The sequence below is a fragment of the Notothenia coriiceps genome, unplaced genomic scaffold, assembly GCF_000735185.1.
Source record: "Notothenia coriiceps isolate Sejong01 unplaced genomic scaffold, NC01 NC01_scaffold00005053, whole genome shotgun sequence".
NCBI lineage: Eukaryota > Metazoa > Chordata > Actinopteri > Perciformes > Nototheniidae > Notothenia > Notothenia coriiceps.
This window is the reverse complement of record NW_011337754.1, coordinates 2,641-30,211: the sequence shown is the minus strand read 5'-3', so window position 1 is coordinate 30,211 and position 27,571 is coordinate 2,641. Positions and strand designations below refer to the sequence as shown.

The 27,571-nt window shown below is 39.5% G+C and overlaps 3 protein-coding genes across 4 annotated transcripts; 2 read left to right on the top strand and 1 right to left on the bottom strand.

Moving 5' to 3' along the window:
- Positions 1-952: 952 nt before the first annotated feature.
- capzb (capping actin protein of muscle Z-line subunit beta) lies at positions 953-12,605 on the bottom strand. 2 transcript variants are annotated; one of them, XM_010768069.1, is made up of 10 exons: positions 12,393-12,605; positions 8,055-8,144; positions 6,410-6,531; positions 6,182-6,295; positions 5,955-6,096; positions 5,121-5,237; positions 4,973-5,038; positions 4,625-4,701; positions 3,752-3,853; positions 1,798-2,039 (listed from the first exon to the last, which is right to left on the bottom strand). In XM_010768069.1, the coding sequence occupies exons 1-9, from the start codon at positions 12,393-12,395 to the stop codon at positions 3,760-3,762; spliced, it is 825 nt and encodes a 274-aa protein (XP_010766371.1). In that variant the 5' UTR covers positions 12,396-12,605; the 3' UTR covers positions 1,798-2,039; positions 3,752-3,759. The 2 variants fall into 2 exon arrangements, with proteins under 2 accessions (XP_010766372.1, XP_010766371.1); XM_010768070.1 differs by lacking the exon at positions 3,752-3,853 and having other exon boundaries at positions 953-2,039.
- Positions 12,606-14,234: 1,629 nt separating this feature from the next.
- Positions 14,235-19,127, top strand: LOC104942779 (MICOS complex subunit Mic10-like). The gene is made up of 4 exons (XM_010768068.1): positions 14,235-14,348; positions 18,629-18,676; positions 18,761-18,870; positions 18,957-19,127. Exons 1-4 carry the CDS (start codon positions 14,288-14,290, stop codon positions 18,963-18,965), a joined length of 228 nt encoding a protein of 75 aa, XP_010766370.1. The 5' UTR covers positions 14,235-14,287; the 3' UTR covers positions 18,966-19,127.
- A 2,170-nt stretch (positions 19,128-21,297) lies between these two features.
- nbl1 (NBL1, DAN family BMP antagonist) lies at positions 21,298-26,796 on the top strand. The gene is made up of 4 exons (XM_010768067.1): positions 21,298-21,730; positions 23,381-23,561; positions 24,495-24,606; positions 26,194-26,796. The coding sequence occupies exons 2-4, from the start codon at positions 23,389-23,391 to the stop codon at positions 26,473-26,475; spliced, it is 567 nt and encodes a 188-aa protein (XP_010766369.1). The 5' UTR covers positions 21,298-21,730; positions 23,381-23,388; the 3' UTR covers positions 26,476-26,796.
- The last annotated feature ends 775 nt before the right edge of the window (positions 26,797-27,571 follow it).

Sequence of the window (27,571 nt, the reverse complement as noted above, 5' to 3'; positions counted from 1 at the left end):
TGGCTTGACCATGGGAATACGGCTATTGTAGCCCATTTCCCGGACACGTCTGTGAACAGTGACTTTTGATACCTGGACTCCAGCTTCAGTCCACTGTCTTTGAAGCTCCCCCAAATTCTGGAAGCGACTCTTCTTCACAATGCTGTTAAGGCTGCGGTCATCTCTCTTGGTTGTGCAGCGTTTCCTGCCACATTTCCCCCTTCCAACAGACTTTTTGTGGATGTGCTTTGAAACTGCACTCTGTGAACAGCTTGCTCTTTGAGAAATTTCTTTTTGTGTCTTACCCTCCTGATGGAGGGTGTCAATGACGGTCCTCTGGACAGCAGTCAGATCAGCAGTCTTCCCCATACTTGTGATTTAGTTTACTGAACCAAGCTGAGTGTTTTTCAAGGCTCAGGAAACCCTTGCAGGTGTTTCGAGTTAATTAGACGATTCAAGTGATTCGTTGAACACCCTACTAGTATACTTTTTCATGATATTCTAATATTTAGAGATAGGATATTTGAGTTTTCTTAAGCTGTATGCCATAATCAGCAATATTAAAATAATAAAAGGCTTGCAATATTTCAGTTGATTTGTAATGAATCCAGAATGTATGACATTTTTGTTTTTTTAATTGCATTACAGAAAATAAAGAACTTTATCACAATATTCTAATTTTCTGAGACAGTCCTATATATCTCAAGTGTCCTGTAGTAAATTAAAAAATGTGTACGCCTACTGTTATAGTGATGGTCTACTGACAGATGCAGATAAAAATGACTACTTTAAAAAATTTAGACATTCAGTGGGCAAAATAAGAAAACTAACTTGAGGTTACATGTTAAATACAGTATTATTATTATTATTTTGAAACAAAACGGATTTTTTTTCTCCCTACTTTAAGAGCAATTTAAAGCCTTTAACTGCCGATACCTTTCAACTAGAAAAATAAAACAAATAATAGCAAGAGTAGCTTTTTACTGTTTTTATTGTTGCTGGAGGCTCTAATACAATATGAATCATAAGCTTTACAAAATAAAAACAAAACAAAAATACAACAAAAAAGATTCCCCTCCAAAATGGAAACAGTCAAAGGTTTCCACTGAGACACAAAGACAAACTGTGACCCCCAACAAAGACATAGTACTGTAGGTGAGGAGAGAAAAGTTGAACAAGCTGAATAGAGGGGGGGCTGACTGTCATGTTATACACAGTGTAGGGGGGGTTGGGTTGACATATGGGTGTAATCACCCGGTGATTATAACAGTCCATCCCCATGTTTGATAAGTCTACATTTCCACTCACTGCAGCACCACACAGGCTCACATGCATGAGTGGAATTAAAGTAAAAACCTTCTAACATAAACCGAAGGCCGCCCTCGTGTTCACACCATTTACTAAGAAGAATGACAGTAATACGCCAACAGTAATAATTTTATACAAATATATCAGGGGTGTCGTAGACAAAAGTAGGTGCTTGAAATCAATTTGATGTACATAATGACAGCCCCACCGAGCCTACACCACCTACAGCACAGTCTGTGTCCGCTTCCTGGACACGGAGGAAGAGCCGGGCCAAAGTTGCGAGTTTGAAACTGACCGAGGACACATCGGCTGTGAGAACATCAGGGATTATTACAACAATGACCCTCACACTGTAAGATTATCATTAACCGTGGTAATACTATCATTATATTCAGAACGTGGGAGAGAGGTGGAGAGAGACAGAGGGAGCGTGAGGGACTGGCTTCATGGCAGATGAGATGCATGAAAACAAAAAACCAGACAGAAAAACAAAAACAAATAAAAAGCTAAGCATTTTCTCCTTTTTTGTTTTTTCCACAAAGAAACAAGAGTGCAGCACTGAAACAGGCGTGGAGGGAGAGACAAAGAGAAACAGAGAAAAGATGGCGGAGATGAGGCGGAGAGAGTGAGAGAGACAGAAAAAAAAAAACTAACAGTAGCAACTCTAGCTGTTTTGTTTGCGTTTGAGTGCCTCCATCAGGTCGACCTTCAGAGCCTCCTGCTTTGACTTGTCAGCCAGAGTCTGAACACTCCTGTGGGGGGGGGGACAAAGAGAGAAGAGACAGTCAGTGCTAGATCAAACGTGAAAACAGCGAGACTGGAAAAGCTTCTCCAGTGACACCAAAACACAAGTTGAAGAGAAAAAGTGATGAGCTGAATCTATAAGTCAGACCACACGTCCCAACTCCTTCTCTGTGGAGAAAAATATGTATTATCACACACTGAATGCACACACACTGCACACATGGGGCATTAGTGTCAGGCACATCAATAACAGTTATTTTCCATCATGCAGTTAAACCGTGTGCTTTACCTGTCTTAAAGCAGGATTCATTATACTTCACATTATGCACTATGTTGAACTCTGAGGTATCTGAAGATGCTTAACCATCTGAGATTATAAACAAGGTGCCTGCAGGTTTCAATAAGTGACATTTAAAGAATGTTTTAGGACCACCTAGAATTTGTAATCTGCGTGTGTACAGGCAGAACATTTGTATATGTATTAGAATGTTGAAACAAAATAGGAATATATACACAATGAATATATTAAAGTTAGGCTCTGTCCCTCAGTTTCCCTTCATCTATTGAAGCTCATTCACAATAAAAAGGTGTAAAGCTGTTGAACAGAGGGTGGAGAATACCTATGCCAATCGGATTTCTCTGTGATGAGTTTTTTCACTCACAAACACTTTATAAATGTGTTTTACTTTGATAGGAAAACATTCTCCACACAGAATAAACACAACATTTTAGAAAACCTTATAAGGCCAACAGACAGCCGAACAGCAGCGTTGGTGACGGCTTTGAATACTCTGACATGGTTAGTGTGTCGCTCCCTCTCGGCGATTGTTTGTTAGACTTAAAGGTAAACAAACAAAACCTGCACAACATGCCGTCACAGCTGCTAAACACTCCGAGGAGCATGCAGCAAAGTCCTGCACACACACACACACACACACACACACACACACTCACATACACTAAAAGAAATGTTTTACCTCCAGCATCTATTTGTTGTAGATAAAATGTGTATATACATCTCAACAATCTACCGTCCAATATACTTTTTTTATGGGAATCTAAACATTAGTATTATCAAGCCGTTTTAAAAAAACAAAGGAGGAACAGATGGGTCTCACCAATTCACATCGGAAATCAGAATGCCTTTACAAATATCCTAGGGTTCAGTGATATAAAATTGAGTTTGCCAAAAAGGTTAATTCTGTGTTTAAAAAAGGCAGAGTTGTGATATTCCTCAGGAAATGAAAGTCCTTTAAGGTCCTTGGGAAGCTTTCAAAATATTTTCTATCAGGTTTTTGTGGCTAGTTTTGTTTAATGCTGGGGTATGTAATAGAGTCGGCCTTTTGCTCCTGAAAGAAAGATATCTATACTTCTGTAATTAGATAAGACTTCTCTTTTTATTAGAGAACTTTCCGGATGAGAGAAGCAGGAGAAGAGTTCAGATATTAATTGAGTTAGAAAGTAATCCCCTTTGGTGTTATCATGATTGATTAGAGTGAACAGTTTTGATTGTAAGAAAAGTCTAAAATACTGTATTATTTTAACTTTGCTCGCTTCCTTCCTTTAAGTACAGTGGGACATCTGAGAGAGGAGCAGCAAGGGATGAGAAACAGTCACTTTTTCCTGTGTTTGACTTACCAGTACACAATGATACACACACACACACACACACATACACACACACACACACACATACACACTTCTCCATGCCAGGTTGTACCTCTGAACCTAGTCAATGAAGATCTGACGCTGAGTGAGGACCTGCGACAGCTCCTTCTGGAGCTGCCGGTACTTTTGGTTATCGGGCAAAGACTCAATAGATCTGGAGCACAGAGGAGAGACAGGAGGAGAGGAGAGGAGACAGAGGGAGAGACAGGGGGACAGACAGGAGGACAGACAGGGAGAAGAATGGAGGCAAAATGTGGGAGAGAAGACATAAGAAAAATGAAATCATAGGAGAGGTTGAAGAGATGGCTAGGGGAGAGTGGAGGTGGGGAGAATACAGAAAAATATGCAGTGGTGGACAAAATACTCAGATCAGTTACTGACAGTGTTTAAAGTTAACAATGAAATATGATTAATATAATTAATATGGAAATGCAGCAACGCTCTGTTACTCTGGTATTTAATCATTATTGTTGATGCCTCTATGTGCTCACCACTTTAATGTTGCAGCTAGTAAACTTGTATTTTATTATATACTGTTGGGTCATTTATGAATTTTAGCAAGTGGTCAATTAAGTAACTCAAGTTATCAAATACATATAATAGAGTAAAAAGGTAAAATATTTGCCTCAGGGAAGTGGTGAAGCGTAAAGTTGCAAACTTAAAATCGTAATTTATTAATGGTACTAACTTACTGTCCACCATTAAAGAAAAGCAACTGAGAAGAGTAATAAATCAAATAAATGATCAGATAAGAAATGACAGAAATGTCTGTTGAACAAGCCGACAGACGGAGACTCAGAAGTAAACCAACTCAGGTAGAAGAAGACGAACAGAGTCTCTGCAGAACAGCTGACTGAGGCGCTGTAAAACGAGAGGGGGGGGGGGTTTAGGGGTTTACTCATCCAAACTACTCATGTGCTGTTACCTTAGGCCGTTGACGATGTCCTTGGTCTTGCCAAAGTAGATTTCATTCAGTGTGGAGCGAATCTTGTTCTCCATATCCTGAAACAAGAATTAAAACATTCTAGCTATCAGTCTGACTTTTTTCCAGTTTACAATGACAACATTTTAAGATAAATGCTTTTTGAAAACAGAAAACTTGTAGGCACTTAAAAAAAAAGTAATGTTTTAATAAATATCCACAGTGTAATGTTCAGGACATCTATTCTTGAATGATAATACATTCCACTAATGTCACTGCAGATGAGTAGAATCACTGTTTTAGTTAGGCAGATCAAATTGAAAGAAGCAGGATATCAGCTGTTATTCTGACCTCGACAAGGCGGCCGATGTTGGCGATGTGGGGTGAGGACTCTCCAACTGTCTCGTCTTTTTCCATCTGTGAAAAGATTAAACAAATTGAGTTCACGGATGTCAACAGAAGGCTCAGCGGTGGTTTAACATTCAGCTCAACACCGTACCTGTCTCGTAAGACTGCCGCCCAGGTTCATGGTGCCGGAGCCGGTCTTGGTTGTCTGGAGCCACAGCATGACGGTGGAGGTGAGTTTGTAGTGAGCAGTACGACCGCTGGACTTCTCCTGCTCGCCAACAGACACAACACGCAATGAGACAAACTGCAGTTTCACCCTGCATCGCTCCAAGGATTAAAGGATCCCCTGTGTGTCACTGATTTAAACATCACCTGCAAAACTCACACAGGTTTTTGTCTTTGCATGTTTAGACTTACTATATTAAAACAGAAAGACTGGGAGGAGCCTGTTATCATTTGGTTAAAGTAAACTGACAACATATGTTTGACAACAAACTTTTCCATGACTAAGAAGAAACGATGACAAGACGGCACCAGCGTCATTAAACAAGAACGGTGCTTTATCAGCATGGAGTATCGTTTGCAGAAAACTAGTTTCAATAACTAAAGTTTCTATGTGTTTCTCTTTCAGACAAACAGACTGTGCTGCGGCACGGATTCTGTATCCGCCCGTGTCTCGGTCCTAAGTCCTGACTATTGGCTCCGTTATGCATAAGGTTTGCCAGTTGGGTCCGGTTCTGGTGTCTTATTTACACACACCCAGTTGCACATTTGGCCCTACAAATTGGCTCTAAAAGTGGGTCGGGTGGTGTGACCTAAAATAAAAAACATTTAGACTAAAACTGTGATGGATGGAAACAACTTAAATGTGAGTAAAACCAGAAGGCATTGTTGTCTGAGGAATAAGACTTATACTAAATCAGCTGTCAAAACTAACACTGGAGGAGTTCATATGTCAACCTCTCTCATTCCGACTGATTCTCACCTGCACCTCCACCACATGGATGGAGTCCCAGCACCCTTTGATCTTCTTGGATCCATCGCCGGCCTTCTTGATGAGAATAACTCCAGCGAAGCCATGCTCCAAGTCCCAGAGGTACACAGAGGACACGCCACCCTCAAAGTACCTGGAAGACACACATGGAGGTCAATAGAGGGAAACGCTGACCGTCTATTAAAAACACCCAATCGGATATCTTCGCTGTTACTCACAGATCTCTGTACTGGTCGAAGGCGTTGTTGGCCTCGACCTCGAGTTTCCTCAGGCGGGCTGAAGGCATAGCACCATCTTCAATGGGAGGTTCATACTTATTACTCCACGGGGATCTGATGTATTAAAAATAACAATACAAAACACATTAAAAGTTGTCTGCCATAGGTCTATTTGTCAAGAACAGTTAACTGATCTTAATGTGGTTAAAGTGCAGTTATGAACTCGACCTGTAGGAGTCGCCGTCTCTGTTGTAATCACAGAGCAGGTAGTCTTTCCCCACCACTTTGTCCCGGGCAATCTTCAGGGGCTGGTCCACAGAAGAGAGGAGGTCCTCGCACAGACTGGGCACCTGAAAACAAACAACAGAAGAAAAAAATCCCAGAACATCAACACAATGTTTTGGAAAGCAATACATTTCTTCAAAAGTTGGTCAAATATCCCTAATTCTAAGACATTTTATTTAAAAAGGGTTCCGTTTGTCTTGAGTGTAAAGAAGAGACATAAGAACAAGCTATTTTTTTCTATTTACACATCCTGTAAGAAATGCATACTTGAGGAACAGACAAGACAGCAGAAACAAAAGCAGCCTTGAGTTTGGTTCTCTCATTTGGTCAAAGGTGAACTGAAAGCTCTTGTCTTCCTTTCACATACCAGCTTTTTTCAATAAGCAGAGGTTGCTCAGTGGAGCTTGAATATAATATCAATTGGAAACATAATATGGAGAGGATGAGGGGGTACAAATTACTTCTCACAGACTGACATGGACTCCCCTCTTCATGTCCTCCAGCATCAGAGTACTGACACAAAGGAGGCCCTGTTTCCCCAAAAATCCCCCACACCCCCGAACAGTCACACACCTGGCAGCCCAGACCGGGTGGAAACAATGGTAAGGAAGGGGGGGCGGGGGACAAAACCCTTTGGTAAAGTGTGAGGTAAGAGAGAAAATGGAGAAGAGAGAAGGAGTCAAAGAGATGTGAAACAAACAGGAAAGAAAGAGGTGATTTCATGTGAGTCACACCAGGAAGAGTTTGAGCAGAGGTGCCTGGCAGTGGAGGTGATTGACAGCTCTGATAATAATCGCTAACAAGCAGACACAGTGTAATGGGTGAGAAGAGAGCTTATGCCTAGGGGAGAGAGGTTAAATGTGAGGGAAGAGGAAGGTGAGCAGGTGGGGGTCTGGGTGGAACATAATGCATATGGTGCCATGCTAACACTGGTAGAAGTGTGATTTGATTTGTGTCTAATTTAGCTTCATTTCTCAGACTCAGCTGGCACTGCTTTGTTAAAATGAACAGAACAGGTCAAACAACCTCAAAAGAAAACCAATAAGAGTTTAAATAAAACACTTATGGATGTACAGGCAGAAATGTTACGTCATTCAAGTACACGGAGGATTGAGAAAGAAAATAAACTTCCACAAAGGCTGAAAAAAGCTTCAGTTACCTTGCATTGTATTACATAACAAACACCAACCTAAAAACCCACAGGAGGCTCATTCAAAGACTCTGGTGATGCTACCAAACACACTACAGATCTTACAGACAACAATCCCAGGACAGTAAACTAGGGTATAACTATATCAGTTTGAAGTGAAATCTATATTTGGAATATGTTCACTGCTCTACCTGGCTGTGAGGCGGCTGAACAGTGAAACATGCATCTGTGCTATCCCCAAAGCCACCATGGAACAACCACAGTCACATGTGTATAAGGTTATTAAGATTTTATATTGAAATGCTGCGTGATAAACACAACCTGGATCCTTAAATTGATTTGTACACCCCCTTCTAATAGTCTAAACCCTGTGTGTTTAATGTGTGTTTCATTAGAGGTAATGGAGGTCTGACAGATGAAGCGGAGACGTAAACTCACCAGGTCGATGAGGTCGCTGAGGTTCTTCTCGATCTGCTGAGGAGGCAGACGCCTCATCAGGTCCAGGGCACAGTCGAGCTGCTGGTCGTTCTGAAAACAAGGAGACAACATTCATTACACTGTGCCGTCAGGTTATAGTTATTCACAAAAAATAAATTTAAAAGTTTTAGTTTGAATCTCATTTAGATAACCAACATTTTTTTTATTCAACAATGTTAAAGAATAATCTATCTGATATATCATTACATTTATATGCAATTGCTATTAGAATGATATTATTATCCACACAACAGAACAAAGGAAATGTATAGAAATGGCTATCTCTTTGTTCCAACTTAATGCAGGTGTAAAGTTTGCTTTTAAAGACTTAGAAGTCATACCAGCTGAGATCAATTATATTATTAAAAGTTAAAAAAACGTTTAACTGTGAGACAGTTCCAGCTTTCATTCCCACCATAGAAATAAAAAGCCAATAGCTGTAATGATGTTAGACAATAAAAAGCCTTTTCATCATAATTAGATAAATGGATTCAGTGTTGTTTTATAGTAAAGTACAAACATGAGGCTTAAGAAGACTGTTAGTGAAACCAAATTCCTAATTACAAACTGTTTAGAACAACATCCTTCTTTATGTTTCTATCCCTCATCTGCAACCCATCACGCAAACTCACTTTCATTAACCCAAACCTTTTGTGCTAAAGAGACTTTGAACAATTGGGACTGCTGGAGCTTCATGATATCTTCACATCAACTTAAAATAATACATATTTTCGTGCAGGATTGTGGAATTTGCACCCCTAAACAAATCATGTAGGATCTACTCATGGCCAGTATAAACAAGAGGAAGGATTAGAGCAAGTGAAACCTGCTTCAATGTTCATACGGACTGTTTTGAGACACACTTGAATCATATGGAATCTATACTTTACAAAAGAAACCTGCTTTTCCTCTTGAAGAGGTTGTGTTGAAATAATAACTTTCACAACACGCCACTTTCAAAGCAGTCTCCCTCATTATGCACTGTGAAGTTGTATCGTGTAGGAAAATATACGTAAGCATTGGATCATGCCATGGTATTGCTATGCTCCCATAAAAAAATGATGACTTCAACTCCTTCACGTCTCAAAAACAGCCGAATGATAAATGCCTGCTACATTCTGTATGAGGGTATGAGAGGCGTAGATGTGCCGAGTACATTCACACCCTTACAGGCGTAACTCTGCGAGACTACAGACACAACCCTTCCAGCTCAGTAGACTCAACACCATTCACGATTAGTCACGTGAGACATTTAGAGATCAAAGTAAGTCCGCCAGTTAAATCGAAAAAGCCAAGTTCAGAAAAACCTTCTGTAGGTAAAACTTCAATCCATGTGGCAACAGACCATATTCAAATAAGTGATGTCAGTGAGGATACTGTCCATCAGTCAAAGGATGCTCTTTATCGTTCTGTGTCATGTCATGCCGGAAGGGTGGCACATTAAGCGGCAGATAGAAGCTATCAGCTTTTCATGAAGAGGCCTTTTCAATTAGCTGTACTGAGGTTACCTTCTATCAATGAAACACAAAAGTCAATTAACAATATGTTTTTTAAAGACTCTAATGTTACTGATGCTCTTGGAACAAGTGTTTTGTTTTCCTGCTACACAAACCTGTAATATCAAGTGGCATTACACCAATTTGTATACATTTTTTTTTTTTTTTTAAATAATTAAAAAATCCATACAGTGTTTTTTAGAATTGATAGTCTCACAAAACATAATATCGCAATACTAAAGTGCACCAATATTTTCTTAGACCCCTAATGCTGATCTGAATCAAACAAATCCTGACTAATTTGATCTCTGCTACGGTGTAGTTACTTGATGGTGGTGATGAAACATAAAACATGGATTAAATCAATGTGGGAACCGAGGGTAAAGGCACTGTAAGCATGTGTACCACCCCCCACCAAACTAACACAAAACATACAGCCTGGAGACAACTCCTTTTGTGTTTATCTGTCTTAGTTGTTTACTGAGGGTTGTTTTGTTATACTAAGTCACTCAACACATGTTGGATAAAATGGTCCTTGATAAACTACAGTTTGTAAAGCAGCAGCAGAACCAGTCTTTAACTCTTTCAGATTAATGTTCATGTATGTTGTATCCAGTAGAAAACATTCCTTCAAAAAAGTAATCCCTTTAACTGTGATGGTCTCTTTGTTGTGCAGCAGTTTTAAGATGAATACATGTAAAATAGTTTTATTTTCTTAAGAAAGGCAAAAAGGCACATAAGAGAGGACACTGCATAGCAAGGCCTTCCCTGGGGGTTTCTCCCTAAAATCAGCACTGAGCAACCGGATATAAGTGAGCAGGGGAGGACAGACCAGCCAGGACATGAAACTCTGGGGAATGTGTAAGAAGATGTAGGAAGTTGAGAGATAGCAGAGGGCCAAGACTTGTTTTTCATCTAACCCTGGTCTATAACTGGCTCTTCCACAATCATTATCAGACAATAACATTAAAGTCACTTCTTCTGCAGTGTTACTCAGCAGACTGTGGGTAAAAGCCTGCCATTTCTTACACAGCCTTGTCTACTTTGCAAAGGCCCCAACACAGCATTCTGTGCTTAGCAACGCCTAAGACAACTGTGAATGGTTTCAAGAAAGGGCTTTTTTTTTTTTTTTTTTAACAAGAATGACAATATTTAGAGCCCGGCCCGCCCTGACACAGCACCGTGGAGATAGGCGTGGCTATGTAAGACTTAAAGATAACTACAAAATATTACAATACCTACATTTTAGTTCATGTTGGTGTTGTATAAGTAGCCCAACTTACATTCTAAAAACATTCAACACGTTATTACAAACGTTACTATGGCTATGAAAGCCCAGAGTTAAAATCCTGACATTTGAAATAATTGTTTTCTTCCATAAGAGACAAACAAACACTGTTCACTTCTAAGAAGAATGAAGAAATATGAATATATAACATTTTGTTTTGGAAATTAGTCAGAATTAATTGTGTTTAAATCTAATTCCCAAATAGCACCATAGCAATAGATGTTTGCTTTACCCTTTTAATTCTCTTTCCTTTAAGAGGTCGAAAAACCCTCTGCCTTGGTTTACTTATGAAGTAACATAAAGTAAACCTAACAGTATACTCTTACTGCTGAGGGCTGGACAAAGGACCATGGCATGTTATAAAGTAGAGAACCCTCTTTCCATAAACATTTCCCCTTACGGGTGACCCTGAACATCACAGAAGTTTCTAAGCAATGTCTCCCGTGCCATTTCCTCTCCCCAGAGTTGCTTTTTGCCTGTCTACACATCTTTCTCAGCTGATGAATCAGTCTGCACCATCAGACACCTGCACTCCTTGACACAGTGTTTACCAGCGCTCCTGTCTCCGTGTAAACACTAGCTCAGACCAACAACCCCCGGGGTCAGGGCTCAGCCAGCAGGATGGATGAGGTGAGGCCAGGAGAGTGGGCGACTGTAGAGAGAAACCAGCTGCTCCTCCCAACTCAAGCACAAGACAATCTAGGTCACCAAATGAAAGTACTACCAAACACAGTTTAAACAGTGGGAAAGCAAGTGTTGCTTCATTATGCTACAATAGTCGAGGTCAAATGTTTGTTTTTGTTTAACTTAAATGCATGCTCAATTAAAGGGATGCTACAAGCATATGAGATTGAGGAATGAGAAAAATGTTCAAAAACAAGCAAGGTGTAAACAATGATTGCAGGTATGATATTGTAGGGTTGTCAGAGTTGAGCATTTCCCAGAGAAAGTATTGGTCAAGTCTAGATTAAACTCACAAGGCAGAAAGCACTTAAGAGAGTAGGCTGACAGCTAGTCTAGGAATAGGAGGAGCAAGTAGTCTTATTTTAGCTACAGGCAACCCGGCGCTTGACTATATTAGCCTGTATGTGCGTGTGTTGTGCGCGTCTGGAGGATCGTGTGTGTTTGCGTGTGTATGTGTGTGTGCACACGTTATATTAGGACTCTTCTTCACTGATACAACTCACGAACTTGTGTCAAATCCAAAACATCCTGTGCTAACTTTATGCCTACGGGGCACCTAGCTTGGCTAACGGCTAGCTACTAGCTAACTATCAGTAAGAAACAACTGCTAGCTTAGCTGCGAAGCTAATGCATCCGTATCCATTACGCAGAAGTGTTGCCAACAGTGCAAGAAAGATATGCATCGGTGATTTATACACTTGAACCCCTTGGTGCCTCTGCTCTCAGGTTACCACCCAGCAGCTCCAGCTAGCGTTAGCTTAGCTTAGCCGTTGACGCTTCTTTAGCAGCAGCGCCACCAAACCCTCTTCTCCCGTCTCTCTCGGCCCTTACCATGTCTGCAGCGTCTCAGCGGGGCAGGGGAGGAAGATTTCACCGATGTCTCTACACCTTAGTTTTGCAGTGGCTTATCAAATCTCTTCGCTCGTCTGCTTTTGTTTTGTTGTGTTTTTTTAGTCCCCCGCGGAAGATGTTTTGTTCGCCTCTCCCTCACTGAACCCAGCCCTGTCAGCGAAATTCACTTCCTCAACCGGGCTACAGGAAGGAGGTGTGTAATAGAAAACAGGCCCGATTGCATGTCCGGGTCACTCCGGGCTTTCTCTGCAGCAGCCAATAGCGAAGGAGCAAGAAAGGCATTGCCAAGTATGGAAAGAGAGGAGTGGTGCAGAAAATATGCACTCAGTGAGGCAGACATGTACACTGTGTGAAGGAATAGAAACTACGGATCACTCTTTTTCTCTTCTGTTTTGTAGCAATACTTTCTGATGTGATATGTATATTATCAAGAATACAAAATATGTTTAACCCAATTTACCACCAATCATATAACATTTGGATCTTCTGTTAAGGGTAAGAAAACAGAATACCCGTTAATTACTTTAATACATTATTTAATATTAAACATTATTGGAGTTATTTTTTAGGTTATAAATCCATAAAATATTGCAAGGCTTTTGTTTTCTCCACAAGAGCCTTGCCATATAAGCTTATCGTTCTACATTTTGTCTTCAATATGAAATGATGGAGTTAGAAAAAAAGGTGCTTCGCCAAAGAAAACTGCTATGATTGGGCATTGAGACCCTTTTGTTTCTTGATATTTGTGAGAGGTCATAATTTTTTTTAATATTGACTATTCTCCACCCTTATTTCTGTCCAAACCCTTTTTACAAGCATATCTTCTGACATACTGTATGTCTTGTATGTTTGGGTGGAAAGATAAGTTGTCCCCATTTCCAGTTGTCAGGGTTCATGTTTTTCACTGTGTCTATGTCAGCCATATGTCTTGGGGTTAACTATTGTGAGGTGTGTCATAAAGAACAGGCATTCAGGACCCGGTCCTATTTATTTTTCAACAATATTTCTTATTTGTTTAGAACATTCTCCATATCAAGGCTTTTATGACATAAACCATATTTTCTTTCCACCCTGAAGCTCCTCTGCATCCTGGATTGTTTGTAAATGGGAAACCTGCCTTTAGACATCTGTATATTATTGACTTTGAGTGGAAAGGATGTCCGCCTACATTTCATGAGAGAAGAAATCCAGCAACAATCTCAAAATGATTTGTTATCAAAGGTTTTTTGAAGAACAAGTCATGTTTTTGATTAAAAGAAGGTGTGGCTCAAATTATTTTCTCAAAATATGCCACATCTAGATTATTTTCCAGTAAAAACATAAGGAAATGGGCGCTAATCGAAAGGTATGTATTTTTTTACATTATATTATTGTTGCGTATAACTTTGAATTGGAACATAGTAGTTATAGTTTTCAGATCAGTATCTGATGTGCAATATTACGAATAAATGTTGTGATATGAAGAACTTTTACCGAAAACACTGATGTTGAACAACCTGGGAAACCAGAAAAGTTAGCAATTTCATTTTCAAGAGCTTATTTAAGGAATAAATACTTTTGAAAATGATGTCAAAGTAAAAAATAAATAATGTGACAATAATCTAATAGGTTAATAGCCTATGTAATTTATATATAAATTCAAAACAGGAAGGTTTAGACTCATCGAGTAGGCCTTACCTCACATACCCTATTATATGGTCAAATGTTATTTAAGAAGCTGAGTAAAATTAACGGTTAAAGAACACAACAATGCTGATGTGTTTTGTAGTTTGACAGTGCATAAATACTTCAATGAGGCTGTGGTGGTGGGGTGTGTTCACGTGATTTTCATTTCTCGCGATATTTTACGGAGCTTCCTCCTTACAGCTGAAAACATGGCTGACGTACATGGACGGAAATGGGACCGCTGTCTTGCTGATACAGCCGTGAAAACAGGTAAATATGTCATCATATCTGTTACGTTATTATTAATGCAGTCATTAGGTATTCTGCAGCTTATTACAGACTGTAAATAAGTCGTGCTGCACTTCAGTTGAGGTCCTTTTCCCGCGACATCTGTCACCATGCAGGGACATTACTGAGGTCAAATGTAAACCTGTCTGCTAAATGGACATTATTACACTGATCAGTTATATTATTTCAGGGGGAAATGTATATGATCAAAGGAGACATCCTTAAGGTACAAGCTAGAGTCTGTGTTTCGACTAACAGACTGTACAGATGTGAACAAAGTCATCGGTAGACAGAGTAAAGGTTAATTCTGCCTACATCATCCTGATACTTATTGTCCTGATTCCCAGGGTGTCTCCTCTCATCCTTTAATCAATATTTTACCGTAAGGAGCATTACGTCAAAACTTCTTAGTTTTGAGGTTCTAGCCTATGGTTCTAGCCCACATAAAGGGTTTACACAGTAACAAAGGCACCTGTTTTGTGTAGGTGGACTGAGGTGCTGAGGCTGAAGTCAAATCAAATGCACACTATAAAATGGCGAAATCTGATAAATCACTGCACATTTAAACGTTTTGGATTGTAGGCCATATACGGACAAATATAAGGGCCACACAATAGTTAAAGCTTAGTGTTCCATCAGTTACACTGCAAAATAAACTGGGGCAAAAATCAAGTCGTATTCAAAATAATAGATTATTGGTTTCCTCTATTGTCTCTGGTCATCTCTCAACCTGTCATCTCTGATTAAACATCCTCATAGGGTCTTAATGCAGAGCTCATATGGTTATTTGGAAAAGCATTTATCCAGCACTCAAATACTTGGACTGGCAAACAATCTATCCCAAAATAAACCTAATGACGTCAACTTATGAACAATGAAAAAATGTTCTCGCTGTGAGTAAAAACATCTGCACTGTAGATTTTCTTTGAGCTCACCGTGTAGCAAACTGCCAGCTGTGCCAAGGTGTCTCTGGTAGCCAGAGAAACTGTGCAGCATATGTTGTTCTCAGGCCTTCAAACTTGGTGGGTGTATTGCCAGGGGGTACCAAGAAATGCCTTGTCAAATTTAGTGACTTTTGGACATGCAATACATTCAATAATAATAAATGGGAACAAAAGTGAACTGTGCAGCAGCGTGTGGCGGGGCATCAAGGCCCTGCGGAGTCAAACCAGTCTATGAGTCAAACATGCCGTCTGCAGCAGATGGGCCCTCATGGACAGGATGCTGAATATATTATTCATACAACATAACTCTAACCTTAACTCCCACAGTAACTCTGCCACTCAGCCATTGCAAAATGGTTGTTTTTATATTGTGAACTCTAAATAGTTTTTTTAAAACTATTTGTTTGTCATATTGTCCTGCAGATAAGAATAATGACTATAAAAGTTTGTTACATTTGCTTTACTAACTTATACCACTAATAACGCCAAGGCAGAGCACTAAAACAATTCTTGATAGTTGAATTAATAATGTGTTAAATGTGATCTGCAATATAACCAGAAACATTTCTCTGTGAGGTACATTTAGTAGTACAATGGTATCCATTGAAGTAGAAGGGCACAGTAGTAGTATCCTGTTGAATTGTGGGCTTGGGGAAACTTTTACTAGGTAATTTAGTGGTACAAGTTACAGTAACATAATTCAATATTTGTAATTTAAATTATATTACAAATTAAAAACCGATCTAGCTGTTTATGGGCCTTTTTAGTTTGGGGCCAAGGCAGTTGCCTATTTTTTTGTATTTCTGATAAACGCTTCTTTTACCGTTAGTTTATTTCAACGTTGTTTCCAATCGTGAGTAGCCACGACCTTTGGGGTGGGACGCAACTATGTTATGGCAAATGTTTTTCTTAGTGTCAAGTGTAAAGAGGTTTTTGTAAGCAGTTGATTAAAAAAACTGCAAGCAGCAATACCACAGGCCAAGCAATCGGCCGGTTCCTGACAAGCATGTTTCCCACAGTATCAGGCACTAGTACCATAAACAAGACCATGACATTAGATAAAAGGTGGGTTTCCTCTGGTGCCTCTTCACTACATTTTATATTTAGTGCCACAGCTTTAGATTATGTGGTAAAGCTGTTGGATATCCTATAAAGGGATTGCACTGTACAGGAAATGAAAAGAGCCAAATAAATAAACACTGGCCAGTGATAGAAGTGAAGACAGAAGTCAAATCCAACTTCTTTTTGTGAAGAGTGAATTGCATTTGCATTAAGAGAGGGGGACAATCAGAAACATCCTCTTCATAACAGGAAACAACTTTGTTTATTTGAAACATGCCATTTAATTTGAGGAACTAGTCAACAGTATTTTAGTGAGACAGTAATAATATTCACTGCATGTGTGTTGCTAACACGCTCCAAATGACAGTGCTAACACTGATGTTTAAAATGTAGTATTTTTAACCATGTTTACTTACTTAGGATAGCATTTAGCATGCTAGTATTTGCCAATTAGCATAAACGACAAAGCTGAGGCTGACAAGAATGTCTTTTTTAATTACAAAAGTATTTCAAAGATAAGTAAATAAATACATGTTGACCTGAAGATGGCACTAAATTAAAACAATTATGTGGCAATTCATATTTTAGATGATGAGCTTTACTGACAACAAAGTGGTGGAACAAAACGTACTTCAACCAATTCCTCTGGAAACTGGAAATAAAATAGTCATAAGAAAGAAGGGCTGCACAATTAAAATACATAAGTTATATTACTTTACATTTGCAGTATGACTGTCACTTAGTCATATTTTTCACTCAAGCTGTGCAAATATGGTCCCCTCCAGTACAAAGAAACATACCTAATCCTAACCCTACATTTGAAAATTGCAATGTCTGTTATACCATACATGCAGCAAACTGTTTTCACCCTTTGAGGCTGAAAGTTGGTCAAATGTTGTGTGTGTGTGTGTGTGTGTGTGTGTGTGTGTGTGTGTGTGTGTGTGTGTGTGTGTGTGTGTGTGTGTGTGTGTGTGTGTGTGTGTGTGTGTGTGTGTGTGTGTGTATATGTGGTTGTTGTGTGTGTGTGTGTGTGTGTGTGTGTGTGTGTGTGTGTGTGTGAACGTGTGTGGATGCATGCATGTAAGTGGTCACAGCTATTGTTTATTAAGGCTAATTTAAAGTGAAAATATTTCACTAAGTCAAAGTGATTGAAAATAAATGTCTTTAGTGATCCCGTTCCCAAAGCACTTGGAAAAACGACTTTAGATAATGAACAAAGGAAAAACAATACCATAGTTTCTGGGAGTACGTTCAGTGTGTTGGGTTATACAGTTCATTCTACTTCACATCCCAAATCTATCCAACTTGAAGACGTCCAGACAAATAGAATAGAGGCCAAAAGGAGATGTTGATCAGCCCTCATATTTTGCCAATGCTTTAACTGTATTACTTTCAGTGGAACATCATGGGACTTGAAAACGGCTCTGGCTCAAGAGTAAAGAAACATTGAGGCTTCAACAGACGGAGAACCTTAAATCTAACTGAATCTCTGCTTGAAATGGACGCAGAGGAAAATGATTTATTGTAGATCTGCAAGGATAGTGAGGGCGTGCGGGGTCTTTTGTGGTCTTGTTTTACATTTGTAAGTTGTGTAATAGAGAACAGTCTGAGGTTTCTGGTTCGGTCATGCTGCATAGCTCTCTGAATCCAATTAAGAGTCGGAGGGGCCCAAATAGATGTTTTTTTTTAATGTGTTTTCTGTGCTGGCTGGCCTGCTGTTGGGTGTGGTGTGTCCTGCAGCGAGGTGAAGTTAAACGCACAAACACATTCCTCCTCAAGATCCCACTCCGGTCTCAACACTTCAAACAACTCCTGTGCCACCGACTTACCTTCCGCTTGACCATACTGGCTCAAGACATTGCTTACCTGCACATGTTTGCACTCTTTGACCTACATTTATTTTGTACTTCAGCCTCATGGACACTGTCGTTCCTCATTTTAGCTGATTTCCCCCTCCCTTTCACCCCTTTTTAATATTTTCTTTCTTTCTTGGAAGGTTGTGCTCTTTCTGCTTTTTCTCTCCTTCTCTTTTCCTAATGAGCAATGTCTTGCTAACTTGTGCTATTTACCAACTCTTGCATCAAACATAATAGCGGCACCCCATTGACCTCATTACAACAGATTTAAATCTGTGCCAGCTAGTTTTTATGTTGGATCAGACATGATCACATTACCTCAGTGCTCAAGTGAAATATTTTTTTGGAAGTGTATTTTAATCACAGCACTCTTACTTTGTTATTCTCTCACTTTTTGCAGTTACTGGCCTTGGTCTTGGTGTTTTGTTCTCTGTCGTTCTCTTCAAACGTAAGTGCTCCTTTTTAAGATAGACTTTTAAATGCATGTTTTTTTTACTTTTAAACATAATTTATGGTTGAGTTTCTCCCTCAGGTCGCACATGGCCTGTTTCACTTGGTTCAGGTTTGGGACTGGGCATGGGATACGCTAACTGCCAGCATGACTTAAGATCACCATACCTGGTTCATGGCAGCATGGTTAAGGTAAGCAGAGTGTATGACATGTATTATTTACTAAAGGTTTGTGCACTGATCATACTTTTTAACAATATTTGTTTGCTTATTTACAGGACCAATAATGAAGGACTACAGATGATTAGGATTTGCCACGAAGAAGCTTGTCTGTTTTTGTTGTTATTTTGCTGCTCATTTCTGTCCTAGCACTAATGATCAATGATGCGAACATTGTGTGTATCAAGTGGCAGTCAGTGTATATTTAATAAAGCAATTCTGGAAATCTGTCTTTGTTTCTCTCTCTTTCTCTTTGTGTTTTTCTGAGGGGAACGAAATGTGGTTTGGGGTGGGACGCAATTGTGCTTGTTAATGAGCTGGGAGACTTGAACTCCTGCTGTTTTGGAATGAGGGCCAGGTTCAGCATCTGCAGCCCTGTTGGAGAGTGGGAGGATGAAAAGTTGCACAGAAAGAAGAACATACAGTTTGTGGGAGACTAATGCATAGAAAGAAAGGTATGTTAGTTCATATGGATTTCGCATTTATAGATGTGTGTTTCTTTCGATACCATAATGGGTTGATTCCTAAGTAACAAAGCCCAAGTTTAACTTAAGCTAGATTAAGGATTTACGCAGTATGCAATCATTTTGCAGTCCTGTTGGACAAGTGTGTTTGCTGTGACTGTTTTCTTCACAGGGAGTCAGAAAAGCACACGTCTCCATATCAAGAAGAATCTCTGACATCTTGTGTATTCGTTGGCCGTCAGTCTGTTTGGAGAGATTGTTTTGAGTGTGATTGATCACTTATGTGTAGTTGCGTGGGCCTGCTATGAGAGAAGAGGGATTGTTTGTGTGAGCGTTTGCAGGCGCACACGTTTATCCAACCCCCTGGTGAAGCAGAATCTGTGGAATGCAGAGGAATGCCTTTTCTGGACTGGAGCTCGGTCTTATTACTAACAGGTGAGTTCTGCACTTTGCACTCTGAACATAACACATGGTTTACACTTCACATCAAAGAAAACATTGACACATGCGTGCATTCACTATCACACACACTCACATTTTCCCTCTCCATCACAGTAACAGCCTTCTCAGCAATGTAAGCACATAATGAGCAAAGCCAGAAATTAAGCCATGTCACTCGTCCCCTGTCCATTAAAATATTTGTTTGCAAGTGGAGCGTGAGGCAGCTAGGGGTGCTTATGGACACAAGCCAGGCTGAACACCTGTAGGCAGGTAGGATGAAGTGCAGGAATGGGGTGTGTGAGGGGGACCAGTGACACCGCTGAGATGTAACAAGGCAGTCGAAACCCATAGGCCATACTTGTCTGTGCCTGTCTGAAATGTCTCCTTGGTGAATCATAATTACAAGTCTAATAATGCTAATAAAATGTTTTCATTTAATAACTCAAAACGGTCCAGTCAGTGTTGGTGAAGGTCTGGCATGAAATATAAGACCAGACATGCCTTGTGTGCTGCTGCATGACTCGAGCTTTGAGCTACTGATGCTCACGTATTCAGATCTTTGTGTTCAAACATAGACCACACTATAAAAAAACACCAAATGTCTGTAAGCCAAAAGTATTTGTAGAATTATGAATAACTAAATTATTGGTATTAAAAGTATGTAATGCACAACAAAGGTCCCTGTGATTGCTTTTATTATCTACTTTAAAAAAAAAAGATATATATATAGGCTAAAGTAAAGACAAATCTTTCGGCCAACTAATTCTTAAACATATAATGTTTGGACTTCTTTAATGTCCCTCTGTTGTTGATAGTTGTCATTGGTATTTTTTGTTTCCTCTTCTTTTTACTTTACGTATGTCGTTGTAATCAGTTTATTTTTTTATTTTTTTTTTCGTGCTGAAAACACTGCTAATGACAGTTATTTGGAGCCAGAGAAAACACTTACATTTTGCCCAAAGATCTGAATTGTGTATCATAATATTAAGCGGCCAATAGCTTTGCCCGTATTCCTTTTAAAATAAGATTTCAAAGGGGTGAACTCCCAGGTCAGCAAAACCAGGGAACAACATCATGCCTTGAAGCAACTCGTGCTCATGAGTCTGTCTGTGGTTTCACTCCAAACATATTGAGGGGCCTTAATTAGATCAAGTTGTCATGAGTTTATGGTTAACCTGCTGTTGATATAATTTCCTAAAGGAATCAGAGAAATGTATCAGGGCATTGATTCACATCTGCTTTACAGCTTGCATTGCATGTTCACAATGTCAAACGTATATCGAAAAAAAAACATAGGCTAGTAAAGCAATGACATATGTAGGCTCTTTGCAAAGTTAACGCATGGCTGTAAATATTTTGTAATCTTATGATATTTGCATTATGCCCTGTAAATCTGATCTGGGGTCTCGCCTCGATTATACTTTGGGAAACATTTCAAACCTTCCCCTGAGTCCCCCCTCCTCCTCCCCGTCTTCTTTCGTCCAGAAACAGCACAGCAGGACTCCAGTCTGTGGGCTCAACCGCGCCTAACCCCGGCTACAGAGTTTTACAACAAAAGACAACAACTTGGAAAGTATTTTTCCGTGGAGTTACGAGAGAATTTAACACTGGCCGAGAGGAGAACAAAGGGGAGGGACGGTCTGATGGACTCTGGGATGAGATAGCGCTCATAACTAACCCCATCTCCCCATCCTTCCCCGTCGGACGCACGGTTCTTTTTCTTCCCGGGTGATGCATGTAACTCTTTTATGACTGACTGGGCTCTGAAGTATTCCTGCAGCTGACCAAGTGCTCATATATTTCTGGAGATTATCAGCGCACGAAGGTATTCCGCAACCCGCATCCTCAGGCTTCGGTGAGGGGGCTCGATCAGCTCAGCGGGACATAGCGCTGTGTTCAACCGGCTGTTTCCTGTAGAGTCAGTGTTGGTAAGTTTCTCTAGTAAGACCACTTCTGTAGCACGTTACTCAGGAAGTTACTTTACTACTTTTAACTAAAGTTTTGAAGTAACTTCTCAATTTACAGTCGTTTTTCTACCAACCGTTAGCTAGGTTAGCCAGTTTTCATCCGTAAGTCTACTTTAGCTGCGACACTTGTTTAAAAATGAAGGAACAATTTCTCCCATCTTCCGAAGTAACCATAGACAGTATCAATAAAGGAAGTTACTCGAAGGAAACCCCGTAATTCGCCGGGGGGATATCACTTTGGGCGACTAAATATGTTATTATTAAAGTGTGAGAATAAAAGAATGGGAACAAAATAAGATTTTGAAATCTTTTAACATGTAGGCCTATCAGCCGTTAAACAGAACCGTGGCCGGCGTTAATGTTCATTACGTTACTGGGAGCTGATGTCCTGTGACAGATTGCGGCTATACAATTGTTCAAAATCTAATTGAATCTTAAGCCATATAATATGTCCGGGAAACAAGTAGTTTTTTTTATCGTAAAACTCGCTACATAGCCTATTTGGAAGGGTAATGTATTGCACGAGTTATACGCAGTGGTGTAAAGTAAGTACATTTACTGAAGTAGCCATACTGTACTTGAGTATAATGTTGAGGTAGCTTGTAGCTACTTTACTTTATTTTCAAATTAAACTACTTTATATTTTACTCTTTACAAATGTTGTACTTACTACAGTACACTATAAAGTAATTCAATTAAACCCCACTATTAACAAAGTACAACTTTGAAGAGCACAGATTAATGCTCCAAGAATTTGTAATACAATAATAAAATAACATTTGATGATAATGGTCCATTCTGTATAACTTGCACTTTTGGTACTTAAAGTATATTTTTATGCCAATACTTTTTTACTTAAGTACAAATTATAATGCAATGCTTTTAATTTTAACAGAGTCTTTTTACACTATATTACAAATAAAGTAAATAATCTGAGTATTTCTTCCACCTCTGGTTATAGGTGCTTAGTCTTGTAGTGTCTGCTGGGATTAAAGAAAGTAACATAATGTTAGCCTAAACTTTGAGATGTGAAGTTTTTCAAAAAACATAGAAAAGGTACATTTATATTTTTTATTTCAATTAAGTCTTCACCCTCATGGACATGGTCTATGGTCATAGACATGGTTTGTTGTGTCAGAGACATTTGGAAGTGCTAAAAAATGTGTGAAGTAGTCGACGTGGGTGACCATGAGACACCTTTTTTTATAAGCAGCAGGAGAAAACGATTTTGTAGGTTGTAAATGACGTGCCTGGTTGAGGTATTTTTAAAGAAGAGAATGAAACAGAGCAGACTTGGTATTAGAGTCAGTTTAGCCTCCCTCCCCCATCGTATTGTCTCTTTTGGTACAATATTAACACATTATGTTCTCTCTGCCGCTGGTGATACATAAAGGCCATTAAGAAGTATCTTTTAATCATAATGAGCCAAACATGAAAGCTACTAATCACCAGGAAATTGCCAATCCACATGTCCGTGGATCTGTGAAGTCCAAAATGTACTGTACAGCTCGGCAACATCAGATCAGTGGCACTAGTTTTTGTAATTTGTGTTTTTGTGTGGAACAAGGTTAACAGAGCGTTAACTTGCTGACTGGTTTTACGCCCCTTTAGGTGCAGTCATGTGGCAGAGGATTCAGATTTGTTGGGCACTGTTTGCACTGTATTCAGCGGCACCGCCTGCCCACATCAACCGCCTGGCGCTGTTCCCTGACAAAAGCGCCTGGTGCGAGGCCAAGAACATCACACAGATAGTCGGGCACACAGGATGTCAGCCTCGCTCTATTCAAAACAGGTCAGGATGAAGGCCCTCTCTGTCTCTTTCTTTCTCTGTCTGACAATTTCTCTGCAACTCAAAAAGTGAATAATGCAGAATGTCTAGATGTCAATAATGTTGCATCCTCAAAGATAAAATCAAGTGAGTTGACATTTGTGAGGCAGAGCTAATCCTTCCATAACCCTACAAGTACAGTGTGAAGCTTGAATAAATAACAAACTACTCACACTATGCCGAGCAAGTTTCAACTCTGCATGTTGATTTCTAAACTTGCTCAAAATGAATGTTAATCATGCCTGCATAGTTGGAAAACTGCATTGAATAAATATAAAAGAATGTTAGGAAACTGCAGGCATGGTCTTAGAGGTAACACTGAGGATATCTGAATTTCTGTACCTTTTAGCTAACATACTCAACAGGAGTAGAACACAAATATAGGAGATTATTTGTTGCTCTGGGGAGTATTTACACAGGAGAGATATTCATGTCTCCAGTGCACCAATAGAATTGGAGGGAAGAAACCCTCTTTAATGGTCACACATGCAGAGCACACAGCACACACACAGTGACATGTGTTCTCTACATTTAACCCATCCTAGTACCAGGAGCAGTGGGCTCCAGTAGCTTAGTAATGTGTTTTTATACATTTTTGGAGAACAATGAAGCTATAAGCTATTTCGGGCTTGCTAGTATGGAAAGTCCTTGCTGTATTGTCATTATAACATGATATGCCCACTGTTTTCATCATGCAGCAGCAGCAGATGCAGACATACAATTCAATGCTTTACACATTTACCTGGCATTATAAGAACTTCTTCCCTTTAGGTTTTATGTAAAACATTCCAGATATTGTCTTTGGCCTGAGGGTACCAGACATCCCCAGGTTACACAGGAATGAACAGACTGGCTGTGCAATTAATCATGTAATAATGCACTTTGTCCTCCTCACAGAGCTTGTCTGGGCCAGTGTTTCAGCTACAGCGTCCCCAACACTTTCCCACAGTCAACCGAATCCCTGGTGCACTGTGACTCCTGCATGCCTGCCGAGTCACAGTGGGAAGTGGTAAGATTTATTACACCATTAGCTAATGTAGCAAGCGCACACCAGCACCAGTCTGTCGAACCCCCATGCAAAACCACAGGTTGCCAACATAAAAGAATCCTGTTCACTGGCTTGCACAAAGCAGATAAGAAACACAGAAATTGAGACTTTTGAATAGATTTATGTCAGAATGTCTGCGGTTTCCTATGGGCCTACATCCTGTATTTATATTCCTCTAAAGTTCATTGTCCCTGTTAGCCAGAAGGAATCCAGTCTTTCGACAACAAAGCCTCTGTAGTGAGGTGTATGTCGTTTGGAGAGCTGCCAGGTAGACTTGGCGGGTGGGACCACAGGTGAGCCCGCCTCGTGTTTCAGTTGGAAATATTGTATCTCTTGGAGTGCAACGCTGTTACCTGATGGATTAATTAATCTTCCAACTATTTTTTTAGCTTCAGCAGTTCTAGAGAAATCACATTTACGGTCTCGCCTTACTTCTAATTATCTGAAAATTGATGTTTATGTCTGTGGTTATGATTGTTGTTGCAGGACTTTAAACAAAATTCAGTTTGAAGCAAAACAAAGTCAGCTCTCATGAAAGAGGATACTGCTCCATGCTGCTTTGGCACTTGGTGGTAGATTAAGATAAAACTGCTGAATGATCATTTTCAATGAATAATGGAAACAGTGAGGGGAAGTTGTGTGAGGTCTGGAAGAGCTTGTGCAACACTGAGGTTTTATATATTCTGTTTATTTCATATTTAGTAAGAATATAATCTTCGTGCAGTCTTTTTCTTGGCAATCAAATACAACAGTAGGGAGTAAGAATTTGACCTAAAACACATCCACTCATCAATCCACATATACAAATATGTACATAGTGTACAAATCTGATTATCTCAATAAATATGAAGTATATAAACCACCAAATAAAATACACGTCCCGAATAAAATGGAAAATTCCTTTTTCTTACCAATTGAACAGTTATTGTCGGTGTTAATTATGTAAACACATAAAGGCAACCCTTCAGACGAATGGTAACCTATAATACTGCAACAGTTGCTCAAAAAACTCAGTTTAATACAACTTTAACTTTAAGAATAACAATTTAAGTTATCCGAAAATATAAAAATCCACCCATTTTTATAAATACAATTGGTAGATTTACAATTCTCAGAAACTTTACATTTAAAAAAAAAAAACACAAAATACCAGTTAAACGTGATTTACAACAATTTAATTGTTATTACTTGACAAAACATTTATTCGGTTGGTATAATTACTGTGTGTAACATAAGTAATAGTTTTTTGCAGGAAAATACATTCGAAAACGATTTATGGAAGTTGTACATTAATTAATATTTCCTCCATCCTCAAAGATATGAAAAGTCGTGTCAGGCCAAACATTCAAAAAGGGTTGGATTTCAGTACCAATTCGGCCAAATGCAAAGTTCAGTTTCTATTCATGAGATCAGGATTCCGGTGGCCATTTACTTTGTAACTCCTGATATGAAAAGAAAACCCTCTTTATCTCTCCCTCTCTCCTTTGTTCTCTCTGTCTGTATGACGTATGTATTTGTATTAACATAAATGCATGTGTGTGTGAACAGGTGACTCTGGATTGCCCGGGCAGTAAAGAGTCTCCTCACGTGGATAAGCTGGTGGAGAGGATCTTCTTCTGCAGCTGCCAGCCCTGCATTAAGGAGGGCGGCCAGGAGGGGGGGATGATGCAGCTGTATCCAGCAGACAACGTGGTGGAAACTCCGTCTTTATCCGACACCATCAGCGGCGCTCAGGCTCGCCCTCTGCCCCCTCCAGACACACACTCTCATAAGCATGCTCACCCACACACAGATCATCACACACTACCACACACATCAGACGGAGGTTAGGTGACGCTCTCTTTGTAGCTTTGCTCCTCTCTGCGGCCCTCTGTCCTCCACACCACATCCTTTGTACCATCTGTAGTATTGTAAAGGCACTTTGAGAATATGGCTTACCTATGTGTTAAAACCTCTCTCTCACACACAGACATAATTACACTCACACTTTCATAAAGTAATGCTCTCAGATTTCACTCCATTGTATATAAACTCGAACAAACACATCAGTCCATGCACTCTTTTTGTTTGCTGATTTAACATGTGTGCTTACATGCGCTGTAGTCTGAATACTTTTAATCTGCTTTAATACACTATATCTTATTGTTGACATAACTGTCTTTTGTCTTTTGTTCTATTCACAAGTGCGAGTAAATCATTTTTTTGGACAGAGTGAGCATCACAAGAAATTTGGTTTTGATTCAAAGAATCACCCACGGCTCCTTTTACAGTTTCTAAAAACTGAGGGTTTTTTTTGTATCATGTGGCTGCTGTGGGAGTTTGGGCCACAGCACATGGTGCTGGTTATCAACAAAAACTCACAAAACCTGGACATTTAATAGATGCCACTTACTGGAGCACAGAAGAGGTGCATGATGGGAAGAGACCCCGCTGTTTGCTGCGTCTTTGGCTTAAATCTGTTCTCACTGTGCCAGAAAGTTTAATGACATGCTGTGATGGAAACCACTAAGAAAGTTTTGCAGAGACACTTTCACTTGTGTATCCATATTATTCATGCTCTTTGTATGTTCCTTAATTATAATGTAGAATTCCAAAAATAATTTAAATCTTAAAACAAAGCTAGTATAATTATAATGGTCTCTCTTAATGTTATTCCTGTTCATGCTGACAGTACAAATGGTCCCCTATTTGAGAGACTGCAAAGTGGGTAGATAGTGGGTATAATCCCCATTCTTCATTTTGTGCACCTTTAAGCACTGTGTAAGATTTGGCCCCACGTTTTTAATTTGAAATGTTAAAATACTTCTGTAAAATCTGTTTCTAATGTTAATTAATATTCAAACTATAACTGAAGATAGCACAATAGGTATAATTGTACCAAGTAGGGGGTATATGTATATTGAATTGTAAATCTGATATTGTGACA

What these genes read in the sequence shown, in the direction of transcription:
- nbl1 (XM_010768067.1), top strand. Translation starts at nt 23,389, where the DNA reads ATGTGGCAGAGGATTCAGATTTGTTGGGCACTGTTTGCACTGTATTCA. An exon ending in CCTCGCTCTATTCAAAACAG is followed by an intron (nt 23,562 to 24,494) that starts GTCAGGATGAAG and finishes TCCTCCTCACAG; the next exon opens with AGCTTGTCTGGGCCAGTGTT. An exon ending in CCGAGTCACAGTGGGAAGTG is followed by an intron (nt 24,607 to 26,193) that starts GTAAGATTTATT and finishes GTGTGTGAACAG; the next exon opens with GTGACTCTGGATTGCCCGGG.
- capzb (XM_010768069.1), bottom strand. An exon ending in TCCATGTGGTGGAGGTGCAG is followed by an intron (nt 5,238 to 5,954) that starts GTGAGAATCAGT and finishes GTTGGCGAGCAG; the next exon opens with GAGAAGTCCAGCGGTCGTAC. An exon ending in GCGGCAGTCTTACGAGACAG is followed by an intron (nt 5,039 to 5,120) that starts GTACGGTGTTGA and finishes ATCTTTTCACAG; the next exon opens with ATGGAAAAAGACGAGACAGT.
- LOC104942779 (XM_010768068.1), top strand. Translation starts at nt 14,288, where the DNA reads ATGGCTGACGTACATGGACGGAAATGGGACCGCTGTCTTGCTGATACA. An exon ending in TGATACAGCCGTGAAAACAG is followed by an intron (nt 14,349 to 18,628) that starts GTAAATATGTCA and finishes CACTTTTTGCAG; the next exon opens with TTACTGGCCTTGGTCTTGGT. An exon ending in CTCTGTCGTTCTCTTCAAAC is followed by an intron (nt 18,677 to 18,760) that starts GTAAGTGCTCCT and finishes TTTCTCCCTCAG; the next exon opens with GTCGCACATGGCCTGTTTCA.